Here is a 17,067-nt window from a genome sequence, read left to right on the forward strand (position 1 = left end):
AGTATCACGCAATGTCTGGTGAATTCGCGTAAATACACTTCGAGATGGAATCCTTCGATCGGGAAAACGCCTTTGGTATTCTTCAACAGCAGCACGTGCATTGCGACCGCAAAATCCACACACAAAATGCATATCACAATATTCCACGTGTGAAAACACAAGAGGCATTTCAGCAACTCATCACACAACTAATTTACCACCCATTCACGACCCCGCCGCAACGTAATCTGTAGGCTCTGGTAGGTTGCGCATGAGCTTACGGCTAGTGACTCACAGCACTCAAGGACAAACAGATAAGGGTCTCAGCTGACAGGTACGTATAGTGCGTGGACCTGCAAGAAGACCACACTTTTCTCGGGCCATTATCTCCGTAACCATTCAACTTTGGACATAGGTGTTTTGGGTTATATCGGTATACTTTAACATAAGGAACACCCTCCTGAAGTTTGGTCCATTCCTCCTGGGACACCCTGTATATCAGATTGATGAACTGTGCAGGTATATGCAGCATATTGAAATAGGAATTATGTTGTTTTTTAACATGTTTGTATTTGAACAAAAATTCCTCTTTCATCTGTAGGTCTGTTAGAAAATATTCTGCAAAAGCAGAAGCATAGTGTAACAGCAACACCTCCGCCTTCACCCACGCATGGGCAACCAAATTCTGCATCACCAGTGCACACAGGTGAGTCTGTCATACTGAATAGAAATGAAATTGTGTTTATGCCAGCAATCTGTCAGTTAATGGTGTTCAGGGAAATTATATTTATTCTGAGAATCGTGCAAAATTTGTAAGTATTCTCGATGGGTAAAATGCAGTGTTAAGGCAGGTGATGTATATGGATACATAATTAAACTTGACCTTGAGAACAAAAATTGTCTAATTTGAGGTTCTGAGAACAGGGCTGATGATTCTCCAGGATGTGACACTGTGTAGTCCAGTAGAAGTCGAACAGTGTCTTTGAGGACTGTACTATAGTACGGACGAAGAGCAAGTAAGCAAGCAAGCTTGCTGTTCTTGCTGCTTGGTTCTTAGTAGTTGCTTGGCTTACTCTTTGACCATTATATGGAAGCACTATGTTCCTTCAAATCTCATCCATTTTCTATTGCTTAGGTCGTTTATCCAAGGAATCCATCCAGGTCCAAGGCTTCTTACAAATTTTTGTAACAAGATTATTTTTTACGGTGAGGAGTTGTTAGCCGCACACCCAACTCCCAACCTGGAGGACCATCCCTTGTCAGCTGTCCACAACTGCTAATTCAGTATATTTGCAGCTACCCTCCATACCTGGTACAATCCAAGGGCGCGCCATGCTGTGGTGACACGGGACCTACTAACATGGAAGGAGTCTTATTATTTTACCAGTTCACAAGAAGGGTGGTAAAACTGACTGTAGTAATTATTGTGAGATGTCACTGCTATCAACTTCATACAAAATTTATCCAATATTCTTCTCTCAAGGTTAAGTCCATACATAGATGAAATTATTGGGGATCATCAATGTGGGTTTCGATGTAACAGATCAATTACTGGTCAGATCTTTTGCATTCATTAGCTACTGGAGAAACAATGGGAGTACAGTGAGACAGTACATCAGCTATTCATAGACTTCAAGAAAGCCTATGATTCAGTTAGGAGTGAAATATTGTACAGTATTCTCATAGAGTTTGGGATACCCATGAAACTAGTCAGGCTGATTAAAATGTGTTTAAACTGAATGTATTATATAGTCGATATAGGTAAACATTTGTCTGATAATTTTCATATCCAGAATTGTCTAAAACAAGGAGATAGATGCTTTATCGGCACTGCTTTTCAACTTTCCTTTAGAATATGTCATTGGGAAAGTCCAGTAAAACCAAGTGGGACTGAAATTAAATGGAACATATGAGCTGTTGATCTGTGGTGAAGATATAGATACCATGAGGAGAAACACACAAACTTTAATTGATGCTAGTAAGGATGTTGGTGTAGAAGTAAAGACAGAAAAAGTAAGTATATGTTGCTATCTCGTCACCAAATTGCAAGACAAAATCGGGACATAAAGATAGGTAACAAACATTTAAAAAATGTGGCACAGTTCAGATATTTGGGAATGATGATAACAAATCAAATTCTGATTCAGAAGGAAATTAAGAGGAGATTGAACTCAGGTAATGCTTGCTGACATTCAGTCCAGAACCTTTTTGTTTTCTCGTCTGCTGTCTAAAAACATAAAAATTAGAATGTACAAGACTATAATTTTGTCTGTGGTTTTGTATGGGTATGAAACTTGATCTCTGGCATTAAGGGAGGAACATAGACTGACAGTGTTTGATAATGAGGTGTTGAGGAGAATATTTGGACAGAAGAGAGATGAAGTGACTTGAGGTCGGAGAAAAGTGCATAATGGGGAGCTTCATAACTTGTACTCTTCTCCAAGTATAATTAGAATGATCAAATGAAGGAGGATGAGATGGGCAGGGCATGTAGCATGAATGGGGGGGGGGAGAAGAAGAATGCATATAGGATAATGGTGGGAGAGCCAGAAGGAAAGATACCACTGGGAAAACCAAGACATAGGTGGGTGAACAGTATTAAAATGGATCTTAGAGAGATATGATGGGATAGTGAGGACTGAATTGATCTGGCTCAGGATAGGGACCAGTGGAGGGCTCTTGTGAGCACGTTAATGAACTTTCGGATTTCATAAAATGCTGGAAAGTTCACAATTGGCAGCTTCTCAAGGAGGACTCAGCTCCATTAATGAGTGATGTTCCTTCAAAACGTCAGTGAACTTGTGTCTGCCTCCATAGCATCACATCCCAGAACACAGTACATTTAAAAAAAAAGTGTCCTTCAGTGCAAAGTGTATGTGGAGCAAATTTTATTTACTTGTTACCTTTTTCTGTAGGGTCACTGTTGAGTTCGATGTTGGGTAGTGGGCGAAGCGCAAGTGGTGGACTGGATTCAGATAGTGAAACCATTTGCTGTCTGACCCTAAATGCTCTTACGCATCTCTTCTCTTGGGTGCCATTGTCCTCTTACATCACATCTAACTTGGTAGCTGCATTGTTTCGACTAGCCAGTGTCTCTCAGGTAATTTAATCACTTTTTTAATTTTACAAAGCTAGTGCTTCTTGGTAACAAAATGATGCCTTGAAGCAGTCCGCAATGATGACAAGTCTTGTAATTGTATCATTTTTGAGTTCTGATTCGTATGTAGTCATGTCCTAGGTTAAATGATGTATCCAACAATATTATGGTGTTCCTTATTCCATCCTGCCAATAATATTCCCATAGTGCTTTTTACCCATTTTGTAATTTACAGTGCTCCATAATATGCCATTAACTGTATTGCATGTTCATCTATCAAACTTTTATTTTGAAGTTTGGAACAAATATTACAAATTAAAACTGATACACATACTGGAATTTTCCATTCCATTTTTGGTTAAAGAAACGTTTTGGAAGTTGGGTAGGGATAGAGATTAGTTCCATTTAGTGGACCCAATGGAGTGGGTGTAATATTGTTGCCTGATGACAGAAGTGGAATCAGCTTTTAAACTGTTGTCTTTTTTTAACCAAAAACAAGGCAATGGAAAATGCCTACCATTTAATAATGCTTGCACTAAAATCTTATGGGCAATCAGCCGTCATTGTTTGAAAAGCTCTCCCTAATCTCCATCATCAGGGTTAATGATCACTGTATATCATCGCACAAACTTTATTTCTACAGGTGTGAAACTGACTATATCTGTAGAATTAAAGCTTGTGTGATTGTTAATTTTTTAATTTATTTTAGGGAATATCTCAGGATGAACACCAGAATATAGGAACTCTTGCTATGGGGGCCATTAATGAAATAATGTACAAGAATTGCGTACCCGCTTCATGTGAAGATTTCTTGTTGAACATTTTCCAGCATGCAATGCAACTAATGCAAAGTGTGATACATTCCGGGGTGTTGGAGCATGTAGATAGAAGGTAAGATGGAAGGTACTTAATATTACACATCATGTTAACACATTTGTCACTTGACGGGTTGAAGATTTTGGCTTGCCAGATCCATCGAATGGAAGGCTGTGGTCTCTGTGTACAGTTGCCATTTTCTCCTGCAGGTATCACTCAGATACAGAGAAGCTTTAAGTATAATATGTTGAAGCTTGAAGAAGTTGGTACATACAGTGGTTGTCATTTGTTCTTCACTTGTTCTCTTCCATTTCCATTTTGTTCAAAATCCAGTCTTTGTGGAAGAACTGCTGGCCCAACAGGTAAGATTCCAGCACTGGGGCATTGCACAGAACACGTTACCGCACCACCCTTCTTGAGCGATGCTTGAAGGGGTAGTATCAATACTGCTATATATAAAACTTCTGTAGTGGTATCTTTATTCAGAGATTGTGGTTTGCCACATATACATAATGCTGGTGCAAAGGAACATTATTCCACATACGTTTTCAGTTACTGCCATGTTCTGATCAGGCAGTTAGACACAAGAGATTATTGAGTCTTTGGACTTTGTCCATTTTCCAGTATTCTGAGGAGCACAATCTTTTGGAAACTGGATTTTTTCCAACCTCAGGTGAAGGTGTGTAAGGCACCTACTCCTTTTGGTCCATTAGAAAGAGCTGACCTCTGTCCATCACTGAGCCATGGACAATGGGCAGAATCCAAAAACTCAGTAGTCCTAAGTGTTACACACCATTGTCAGAACCTCTTAGAATCGAATTAGTAACAATCATGTTCCATTAAGTAACAACATTTTAATATTTAATAAAGCCTTTACATGTTTTGGGCACAATTGGCCATCATCAGAAGGCAAAGCCAACACTACAAAGGGTGATGGTCAGTAGTAAACTTGTAAAGGCTTTCTGAAGTATTGAATTATTGCACTTGATGGACATTCATGCTTATTAATTTGTTAGAAAGTGCGGCAGCTCAGAATGTTCCTTGGAACTGAGTGAGACACTGTCCTGACTGCAGAGCCTCAGTCCTGAGTGAAGTGTGCTATTTGTGCAGGATGAAGTGGCACAGGACCAGTTTTTTGTTCAAGTTTCTGCAGTTCACCCCTCATAATCATTATTCTGACATTGCTCCATATTAATCTGTCACCACCTCCTGAAATGTGCAGTAGCCCTGACCAGACAGCACATGGACACATCCTCAGTCTTTGAGTTACAAACTTCATCTCTGACCCAATATGTGGTTGGTTACCAAGTAAGGAAATTTAAGGTTTTCGTTTTTAATTATATACCTACTCTCTCCCCCTTCTCCTTCCTGTTGCCCTCTCTTTGGAACATAAGGTATTTGTGAAACACTTTGTTTCACTTCATTTTCTTAATCCTAAGACAGTTGGTAGGGGGTCCTTTGACAGGAGATCAGCCCATCCCAAGGCCACTACCTACACAGGACAGTGCAAACACAGAATAAAAACACACAAACACTCATGCCTTAAGTGGGATTTGAACCCATGATCCCAGTGTTCGAGCGAGCGAAGACAGTTCATGCCTCAGTGTGGCCACTGATCGGCTGTATATCTACATCATCTATAAAAAAAAAGATTTCCAAACTTTGTCACCCTAGGGAAGAACATAGATTGAGACTATTCAATATGAGTTTCTCACATGTGTAACTATGAAGTGTGCTATCTTCTGGGATGTAACACCTTGTAGTCTACTCTGCTTGCTGCCTGCTACTTGATAGTTTCATGCTTGCCTTACCCTGTTGATCCTGAAGATGGAGGCAGTATGTTCCTCAGAAACATCAGTGGACTTCAACTAGGCTACGTAGTGTTACATCCCAGAAATTAGACCTCTACATAGTTAGGAATGTTTGAAAACAAGGTACTGAAGAAGATGTTTGGACCTAAGTTAAAAGAAGTTAATGGTAGAACAGAGAACATTGCATAATGAGGAGCTTCATAATTTGTCTTCTTCACCACATGTTTGTAGCTTCTTAGGAGTTATTTATTTATTTTTGTCTATTTTTTTCTTTCAGTTTTGTAGAAAAGTTAACCGAGTTCCTTCGTCTGTTTGTTGCTCTCCACCTCCATCGTTTAGAGGAAAGCCAGAAGTTTTCACCAGTTCGGGATTTCTTGTCTCTGCTTTTCAAATACACATTCCACACTGCCCTTGAGCAGTTTTATAGGTGTCTGGAAGTGTGGTCAATCTTCTTGGATCACATGCATAATCGTGGAACACCAACAGAAAGGTTAATATACAGTATTCTAGTTATCCATGTATGTGGATTAACCAGTTTGCAGCTTATCTGTGTGCCATTTTAGTAATGTTTGCAACCATGCAGAGTGTCTGTTAAGCTTGCTCAGTACTTCCATTCATACAGCTGTGCACATGAAACAACTTGTGAGAACAGCTGTGTAGATTTTCATGAAATCTGATGTTGGAGAATTTTACAGAGAATTGTTGGACCTTTTCAGATTTCATTTATGTCAGACAATTTTAATGACCATGTGATGACAAATGTAATTTCTGGATATGTCGTAAGCGTAAGACCAACATACATTTCTGCATATATCTTGAATGTAAGTCGCTAAATATTTGTTGGAGCAAAGGGTGTTTTTGACAAGTTTTTAACAAAATGAATCACACATCTCATATTCAGTACACATCCATGAGACAGTTTCGGGGGTAACTGAAGATATCGGATGCTGTGCATACATTTCCATATTACTTTTATTCAGCAATCGCCATGGTCTTTGATCACACATGAAACCTGGATATCCATGGTTTTCTTTTTATTATTTATTTGTCTTTACTGTCATTGACATGGATAATTGGGAATGTATTGAACTGCAATTCTGTTACTTTTCAAGGCAGCATATATTGAATGGCCCTTAAATCAGGTGTCTGTTGATAGCCCATAACCAGATAGAAGAAAAATAAAGTTATCATTGCAGTACACCAGGCATGTCCAACGCGTAGATTGCAGGACGATTTTTGGTCAATCTCATAGGCCTATAAGGAAATTATACGTGAAAAGCATGTAAATTCACTTGTAATATAATATGATTATATTCAGATTTTGAAGGAAAAATACGTGTTAAAGTAGTCTGTACTTTCAGTATATGTTACTTTTACAACAAACATCGTGTGTTGTGTTATTTTTACCAGTATTTTTGCTTAAAGCAAGGTATGACGATAGGAGGGGTGTTAGATCACTTGCAGTTTTGACACTAGAAAGACGATCACAATTTGTTGGAAGTTGGACGTGCCTGCAATACACCATATAAAGACATAAGCCACCTCAATGCCAATAGCCTAAATTCACATCTATTTTAAGTACAGAATATCAACCTCTGATCCTGAGATATGTTTCTGTATGCAGTGGGTAGTGAGTGCTGGTTACAGACCTACAAACATATCCTCTGTTGCTTCTTTATTAAAAATTGTTCAAAAAAGAATGAAGAAAGCTTTAGTATGATGCATTTATATCTGACTTGTGGAAGAACGTCCCATTTTTTGTAGTGCTAGTCGGGTGGCGCTAAGTCCTTTGTACTGCGGCCACTTCTGGCCTATCGTACGAGCCCCAGATGATAGGTGAGGGTGACTGTAGAGCAATTGGTGGAATGAAGATTGGCAGGGGAAACCGAAGTACTCGGAGAAAACCTGCCCCAGCCCCACGTCCACTACAAATCCCACTTGACCGGTCCCGGGATCGAACCCGGGCCACCATGGTGAAATTGAGAACATCCCATAATGCTGTTAAAGTATAATCTGTGGTTCATATTTATTTTATAATAATCTTTAACAATATGTAATATGGTAGTCACCAGCATTTGAGAGGAGCCTTCTGCCTCCATCTTCATAGTATAACTCACTCATCTACCCTGAAGATGGAGGTAGCATGATCCTCTGGAACACTGATAATGATCTACCAGATTGCATACTGTCACATCTACGAAAACAAAAATATTGAATGATACAAGTTCAGGCAGTGATATTAATGATTCCAGGTACCAAGATGCACTTATTTTATTAGTGCAAGAGATTTTGGTGAAAATGCAGTTCAAGCACAATCGAGGTCCACTTGAAGAACTGGATGATGAATTGTTAGATGATGATGTAAGTCATTAATCTCATTTACAGTTTATTCACTTAATCCTTGCCTCCAAGAACTCTGGCCTCCTTCACAACAGATGTCCACTTAATTTATGGTTTATCTATCATTTATTTCCTTCTTTTGGGCTATTAGTTATTTTAAGTTAAGTCTAGTGAAGATACTGAAAAGTTAGAAGCCTTGCTGCTTGTCACGAAGTTGCCCCACAGACCACTTCCAACATGTCTGCCATTTACAGTGTTCAAAGTAGACCAAACCATATTTCAACAAATCTCTCGTCCTGAAAGCATGCAAGAAGGCTGTTTTGAATGACATATATTGACTGGTTTTCCTCTGCATGTGGCCTGAAAAGGACTCTTATAATTCTAAGCTTAACACTTAAAGATAGTATGTACTAGGGGCGTTCAAAAATGATTGATACTAAATGTTTTTTCTTCACAGTAACCATTTATTGGTACAAAATACATACAGATTAGATTAGAGGTATTCCCTGCTAATGTCTGTGAACCTTTGCTATCGTTCCGGCAGTTTCTATATTTGCACAGCAAACCATTCTTTGGGGGTATCCCAGCGCCACTGCTGGACAATTGCGTGAAGCTCATCGTTGGAGGTGAACGTCTTACCCCTCATGATGCCTTTCATTGCATTGAATAGAGCATAGTTGCTAGGGGCAAGACTGGGTGAGTATGGGGGATGAGGCAGCACCCAGGGTGGCAATGGTCTGCCGACTGCCATGTGGCCGCGCATTGTCATGTTGGAGAAGAACGCCACTCCCCCATTTTCCGTGGCAGCATTGCTGAATGTGTCGGTGGTGTTGGCGCTTGAATTGCAGTACTGATCACTGTCGATGGTCGTATTTGGGTCAGTCAATCCAACAGAAGGATCCCCTCCTGATCCTAGAACATAGTTGCCATTTGCTTCCAGACGAATAGTCCCGGTCATGACTTCTTGGGAGGAGGGCTCCCAGCGTGCTTCCACTCCATGGACTGACGTTTCTTTTTTGGATTCTTGTGCCAGAACCACAACTCATCGACAGTGACTAGACCCGCAAAGAACTCCACTGGATCTATGCTATACAGCTGCAGCAACTGTTGGCATGTCTCCACACGCTTCTGCTTCTGCACAATGGTGGAAGAATGGGGCACCCAATGAGCACAGACCTTTTTCATCTTCAAGTCCTGATGAATGATGGTGTGCAATATTTCGTGTGACAAACCTGTTGCATTCTCTAGTTCATCAAAAGTGATGCGCCTGTTCTCCAGTATCAAGTTGGACGTGCGCTGGGTACTGTCTGGTGTGCATGCTATTGCTGGACGCCCATTGCTTTTGCCACTTTCTGCACAGTCCTTGCCGTTTTGAACTCTGCTATCCAACGAAACATGGTTCTGCAGCTTGGTGCTGCATCCCCACATCTCGTGTGAATGTGTGAAGCAGCCGCTCCTTCCCCCCAGAGAAACCACAGTCACCATTACCTGTGATTGTCTGCTTCCATGTTGTCTGAGCGTTGTCCATGACTGCACCAACACACCGCCATGAATGACGCAGCACTGTTTGACCTGTGCACAGTATCAATGTCATCTCGTGGCCATAGGTGGCACTATATCTTCCCACATACACTGGCTCTCATTTGACACTGCTACTTTTCCGGAGTTATGGAGGGAGTGTCAGTCATTTTTAAATTACCTAAATATAATAATATAATTCACTGATATCACTTCTAAATTTGTATCATCTGTCTGAGAACTGCTAAAGAAGTCTTTCACTTAGTCCACATCAGTTTGTGTTCACAGTTATATTAAACATAAACATGCAACAGTAAAAGACCTTTTTTTTTTTTGCCTTGTTTGATAAGTAGGAGAAAGAATCTTGTGTTTTGATGTATGTTATATGTGCAGCACTTATTTCCCTAAACATCTTTACTGGATTGTTCTTGTAACCTAGATGCACTGTATTTTATGAGAGATAATAACTGAATATTTATATATTATTTAGATGAACTTCATGCTTCAGACGTTTAAATCAGAAATATTTTCACATATCCTGGTAACACAACAAGAAATTAATGGGTTTCAGATTAGATGAAGCTATTTATTGGATAAGTTGTTTATAATTGCAATTACAATCACTCGGGAATAACATCTTCTAGGTGATGCCACCGGGCTAGTCTGTTGTCCTCTGGTTCTTAGCTGAGCTGCTTTCTTCTGCTCTCAGTTCTGCTTCTTTCACCTCTGTTCTGGTCTCTTCGCTCCTGTTCTCCCATCAGATGGACTAGAAGACACCTTCAAGAGTTCCATTTCACATGTTCTATGCACTGGTTGCTGGTGTATTCATTGCCATGGTAACTACACTAGTTCTGGCTTTCACTTCCCTGGTAATGGTCTGTTATGTGTACACTGTCCTGGAAGCGTGCATGAATGGTTGCCTAGCAAAATGGATATCTCCCTGTCTGGCTGCACTTCTCTGGCTTTTAGGCATTGTTTACCGAGCGTTGCTTAGCAGTGGTCCATTCCAGCTTGCTGTCGTGGCCACTTGTTTTAAGAAGCCGTTGTCTAGCAATGGACGCCTGATTTGTTCAGATATTCTGGCTTCGCGGTGACACACCACAATATAAGTAGTTACATAGAGTTTATTCTGTTTTCTTTCCTTTCTGATACAGGGAAACACCAATTTAAGATTCTTGTGGGGAGCAGTGAATTTGAAGAAAATTTTAAATGGAGGAGATTTAAAACTAAGATTGTTGACTTGAGATCATTGAAACTGAACGTTAAATGAGGGTAAATCTTACACTGAGGAATGTTAGAAGAGAAATGCCACTCTGTAAAGGGTTCTGATGATGGTGTATCACATTTGAGAGTTTGGCCATCATATGAGTCTTTTCTCATCCCCTCCCATTGACAGTACCTGATCATAGGAGTTTACATAGTTGTAATTGATTTATTTACATTGTCCTGTGATTAAGATAAGCTTTTTATATACACAGTTCTAACCTGAGCATGGAAAGCGATCCAGTTTTTTTTAAATGTTATGTTCTTTCAGGGTATTTAAATGATGGAAAATATCCAAAAACTTAAAATTTCAAGGGGTTTGCGCTATATAACATGTTTTGTTTGCTTTCTGCAGGAACAAACAGAATGGCAACATTACTTGAGACAGTGTATTGAGATTGTAGCTAAGGTAGCAGAGCTTGCCCCAATGGAAACATACAGTCTGATGGTGAGTGAGTTCATTTTATCATTGGGTTTCAGTAGTTGTGGGTGTAGCCTGAAGCATTTACAAGATTTTATGGAAATTGTGCTGTTGCAATGTTTATGTGTTCTATTCAAAGAGCACCATCTAATAACACGTATAGTTTAATCAGTAAATGATAATGAACAGTACCTCCTTCAGTGTTGTAACGCTATGTAGTTCAGGGAAAGCCTGATGTGTCAGAGGAACATGTCATCATCTTCAGGCTCCAGCTTCTAGCTTGTTTCTTGCTTGGCTCTGGCCCTGAAGTTGGAGGTGTTATGTTCCTCAGAAGCGTTTGGTTTTCTCTGAACTACACAGTGGTATAACCCAGAAGACTCTGCTCTTCACAGTCATCACCCTTGGAACCTGAAATCCAGCATAATAAATGTTAATATTTTGTAATTAACGTTTCACTCTTAAAACTACAATATGCTGAGATCAGAAACATTAAAAATAATCTGAAAAGAAAATTTGAATGATTCACAATTTCTACACACATCCACCATAATGACAGAATCAGCTCAGTGAGAGTTGGTATCTACACCAGCAAGCCACCCCAATGCAACACCCATACATTAACAGTGCGTCGGTATGTATGCACACAGACCACCGTAATTTACCTTATTACCAAGGCCCGGATTTTGATGGCTTAAAAATATTTTAAAAATCCAGAAAAATTACCTATAAAATGACTGAAAATCCAGAAGAACTACCTAAAAGTTTGTGACGTCGGCTCATGTTCATGGTCTGTGTGTGCACTTCTCCCCTCTACTGTCTTTCCCCCTCTCTCCTTCCTTGCCGAGCCGGCTTAGCGGCCTATGGAGTGGAGCTAAGGGCTCTTGACTTCCCAACCGTCGAAGGGGTAGGTTGTTTCCATTTTGGACCACCGGTCGAAGCCATCCTCGACTGTCCAAATTTATTTCTCTACATGGCATTCAAATTCAGAAAAGCGAACTCTGCAATCATTTTGTAACAGGTATTTGCATCATGTTTTGTATTCTTTCTTTATTTATATATTATATTTATTCTTTGTTGTTAGTTGATTTGGTTATTTGTTTGGGGTATTTCTCCCTTGCTCATTTCTTTGGCCTCCTCTGCTCGTCTTATCCTGTGATCACGAGAACCTATACGGACCCCGAAGGATCCTACACTTCAAGTTAAAAAAGAATGGAAAATCTACTAATTGTTTTAAAATGTATTTTTAATCATTATTAACGCTGTGAACTCATTGTTACTCTTTTAAGTTCGTTCTCATTTTTATGTTGAAAATTAAGTAAAATAGGATTGAATTTGAAGCTAAATGTTTGAATACGATTTTTTCTACCGTGTTGGAACGCTTATCAAATGTACATATACGGTATATATTCCAGTATTTAAGTGTCACCTCATTCAGAGTTGCAATAGATGACAACTCACGGAGATTCTTGAAGGTGAGCGAGTGCCTATTGTCTGACAGCACATTCTTGCATACTTGGAGAAACTCCTTTCCACATCTGCAGACACAATGGGAGCGTACTTGAAGTGTACCAAATCACTAGCAGTAAGTTCATCTTCAATACTGAAAGTGCTGAAGGACTCTCCTGTCAGAATCTGAGAAATGTTGCATAATGTTTCATAACCTGAGTTTTTATCTACAACATTTTTCGTTTTTCTTGACACCATTTTGTCAGTGTCCCCTGACACTTTCTTCAAATCGCTGGCTATTTTTTTCACCCTAGTGAGCGAATCTTCTAGGGTTGCTCCTTTCTCCTGTAAGCATTTGATTCCTTCTGTCAAGGAACTGGAATTTGCCTTTATGAAGGCCAGCTGTCCTTCCATTTTGCTGCACAAGAACTGTTCCTGAGCAGCTTCTGTCTTCTTTGCATATACAATGTTTTTACTGTCTTAAAATGATAGCAATAGTAAATTGTAGCATCAGTCCACATTCCCCACCTTGTGATGATGGGTTCAGGGTGCAGTGAAACACCAGGAGCCATAGATTTAAATTGCATTTTACCAACTGGAGCCTTGACAAAAATCTTTTTCATCCACGACATGAGAGCATCCACTTGATGAAATCTTGATCTCACTTCCTCTGTCACTCTATGCAGTGCATGTTATAGGCAAGTAACCTGCACCATTTTTATATAAAACGACTTTATTAACTTGCCTGCTTTTAAAATACATGGGGCCGCATTGGTCAAAAGAAGCAAGATGACAACGTGTCGTATACCCTCCGGCCACAGTAGAAACATCGACCTGTTAAAGATTTTACAAATTGTGGAATGATTAACAGATTCTAGCACCTCACTTGTAAGCAGAAACACTTCACCAGGTCCATCAATTTCCAAGGTTCCAATGATGACATTTGCCATGTAGCAACCCTCCGTATCGCAGGTCTCATAAATAGAAAGAAAATCTTCTTCCCATGCACTTTATTTCTAATCATGTCCAGGATATTGTTGTATCACTTGGAAAGGTAGATTTTCCTGCGGGTGGATTCATCCGGGAAAGAACGATCACAATTCGCTTCCAGAAAATTTTCAGTTTCTCATTGTTCAGAGCCAAAAATGGAATATTTGCAAACATCAGAGCATCACACAGATCTGTGAAGAAATCTGATGACCTATTTCTGCCTTCAGATGAACACTGTGCAGTAACATTTGCACAGATTTCTTTTTGTTTGAAATTTGCACTGCTCGTATATGCTTGTTGCGGCCGATATGTTGTGGTACCTTGAAACATTTTTCTGCCACTAATATTGGGTCACACATCTTACAGTATAAAATGTTACCATCAGTTGAAAATATATCATCTCCAAATTCAGCTACAATGTGCTTTGAATGACACGATTTAGATGGCTTTGCTTTAGGCATCGTGATAAAATGAATCACTCTAGTGCAACACAGAACTGAACTTTTCACACTGAGAACCTTTCGTCAACTGTAACTGTGTCTGTCCGATCAAGGACAATTTCCGCAAAACGAACAGAAAGGACAGGACATTATTACAACTTATCATTGCATACTGTGGTAGTAGGTATTTGGGATGCAGCTGCAGGCTGCCTCTACAAAAGAGAAAGAACACTTTACTTGCATATTATTCACATTTCTGAAAACATATGAAGAAAAATTCCCTAAAATGGCTAAAATGACAAAAAATACCCTTAAAGTCCAAAAATTTACCAAAAAATTACCCCAAAACTGAGTAAATGACCTAAAAACTTAAAGATGATGTAAAATGACAAAAAATGACCTATAAAAGTTACATTTCTGTAACCAGTAGCTCGTCTCCGGGATTTATATATTTATGGGCATCGAATAGGGTACAAGGAAAAAAAAGATGACATGTCATCAAAATCTGGGCCCTACTTATTACTTTGAACATAAGGTGCACATTTTACAGATTTTTTCCCATTGAAAGATTGAAATGTGTCTTAAATTTGAGAAATTATTTTCCTAAAACACACATTCAAAAACTGGATGCATCTTAAATTTGAGGGCATCTTATATTCAAAGTAATGTGATACATTGTGACATTAAAACTGAACATAGAGCCATCACTAGGCTACAGCACAGTAAACAACTCATCAGCATAACAAAGATTGCACATGCAATGAGAAAGGTGTTTCCTATGCAGTTCTCATGAATAGCAACGTCACCTGACAATAGAAGAACTGTTGGAAGCTATGTTTTCTGTGCAGTCCATGCTGAGGGTATATAACAATGACCAGCTGTCATCACAAGATAGTCTTGAGGCAGTAGTTAGAAGAGTAGGAGGTTGAGATGGCTGCCAGCCTGCAAGGATGTGAGCCCAGGTGCAGAGGAATGTCTGCTCTTCGAAGCTGTTACTAAGCAGTGTGACTGAGAACACTAGTCTTTGAGTGATAGTGACTTGTAAAGGGTAGTCATGAGTTGTGTGTTAAAGTGTCCAGTAAATCCAAACCTGTCTGTAGTCACTCGATCATGTGAGAATATGATACACGTGTAATTGCACAGAACACAGTATGTGCAGCTCAACAGGATCCATCATTTTAGTGAACACATCTTTAATGAATTTTTAATGAATGTGTATGGAATATTTAAAAATTAACATTCCAGTGAAACAGTTTTGGCAGAATTGATATGTACCTGATGACTGTGTACAGCCAGAACATGTTGTAGCAGCATATATGAGACAAGAATAAATGTTGCATATGAGACTGTAATACATGGTACACAAAACTGGTATTCATTCCTCCACTGATCCATTAAGTATGGCTTTCATTGTGATGGGAATGTTTTCATTCCTGATTATGGTTATATGACAGATGCTAATGTTCTGCTTTCTGGTTTAACTGATTTTGTTTTTACAGTATGATCCATGGAAAGAAGCATCTGCTGTTTACTTACATCTTGAACGAGCTATTGAACCTCATGAGAGTACTGATTACAGTAGGCGTTTGACAGTGACTGAAGCACATGAGTGTATGAGGCTTCACTGCCTCCTGAGGGATTTATCATCACTCACACAGGCTGTGGGGAGAATGTACCCACACTTTATAGGTATGTGAGCCAGAATCGTTGAATTTATTTTTGTTTTTATTTTATCCTTGTAACACTTTTGATGGCTATATTGTACTAAAATTTGGTCCTTATGAAGTACATTATAGCTGGGACTAATTGTAATCCATTGACAGATCTAAATGGATTTCCATTTTATGGATGTAAGTGTTATAACATTAGTCTTGCATCACAGAATTAGTCTGACATACATGTAATGAGTGTGTCATAAATTCATGTTAATTATAATGCAGGACAGCCATTCAGTACCCGTTTTCCACATGCCCAGCAACTTGTGTCAAGATTATCAGTTATGGCAACATATGGAACTCGGCTGAGACCGTACCATCTGCAAGTATCAAATCCAGTGCTTACTACTGATCTTATTGAGGTGTAAGTATATGATTTATCTGCAATTCTATAATATCATTAGCCATAGATTGTAAAGGTAGAGTTGTATTTGTGCTCAGTTAAAGATGTATTCTTAATATTAACACCAGCTGCTTTACCCCCAAGGAGAGAGACCTAGAGACTCATTGGATCAGAGGCTGAATGTGTTCCAGAGCCAGTCTGGATACATTAGAGAAGAGAAGAGTCTCTTGCATCCCCTAGAAATTGAACCACTATGCCTTAGCCATCCAGCTCTGTTGGTTTACTCATTGAGTTATTCTAGCTCCACAGATGTTGCATCTTATTACCACATTTGATGTCTGCTGCAGTGAAGAAGGAAAGTGAGGCATATAATATGTAATGTCTTGTTTCTTGTGATACGGGTATATGTACAGGATGTGCATAGATGATTGATACACTTTTAACTTGTATCAAGGTAAGTATTACAGCTATACGTTTGTAACTAGTGCCGTTTGAATGATAAACTCTGAAAGTTTTACATAGTCTAAAAATGCTCAATGTGAGCTCAATTCATGACCTGACAAATGTCCAATCTGTAATCCAGCTCATCCCATACTCTTTGTAACGTTTTCTGCCTATTGTCATGATAGCTGCGGCAATTGAACTTCAGTTCATCAATATCCAGTGGTAGAGGTGGCACCAGCACTTTTTCTTTTACATAATTCCACAGAAAGAAGTTTCGTGGCCCACTAAACACCGCTGAACAAATTTGTTTTTGCATACTCGATCATACAAAAGTTCTTCTTTCTGAGAGATGTCATTTCTGATAATTGTGGAGCCTGGAGGAAAAGATAGGTCATATGGGGATACACCGCCAATTTTGAAATCTGAGAATTTGACTTTCCGCTG

At 39.3% G+C, this 17,067-nt stretch overlaps 1 protein-coding gene across 6 annotated transcripts in view; it reads left to right on the forward strand.

Moving 5' to 3' along the window:
• Window positions 1-17,067, forward strand: part of LOC111870648 (exportin-6-A) — a 42,962-nt gene that overhangs the window by 14,724 nt on the left and 11,171 nt on the right. For all 6 annotated transcript variants that reach the window (XM_023863113.2, XM_033753949.1, XM_033753947.1 and 3 more), the window contains 8 exons: window positions 581-685; window positions 2,895-3,079; window positions 3,786-3,967; window positions 5,981-6,193; window positions 7,956-8,064; window positions 11,180-11,272; window positions 15,621-15,810; window positions 16,062-16,200. In XM_023863113.2, the coding sequence (XP_023718881.1) occupies window positions 581-685; window positions 2,895-3,079; window positions 3,786-3,967; window positions 5,981-6,193; window positions 7,956-8,064; window positions 11,180-11,272; window positions 15,621-15,810; window positions 16,062-16,200 (1,216 nt within the window). The remainder of the gene's footprint in view (window positions 1-580; window positions 686-2,894; window positions 3,080-3,785; window positions 3,968-5,980; window positions 6,194-7,955; window positions 8,065-11,179; window positions 11,273-15,620; window positions 15,811-16,061; window positions 16,201-17,067) is intronic.

This window comes from Cryptotermes secundus, unplaced genomic scaffold, assembly GCF_002891405.2.
Source record: "Cryptotermes secundus unplaced genomic scaffold, Csec_1.0 scaffold588, whole genome shotgun sequence".
Taxonomy (NCBI): Eukaryota; Metazoa; Arthropoda; class Insecta; order Blattodea; family Kalotermitidae; genus Cryptotermes; species Cryptotermes secundus.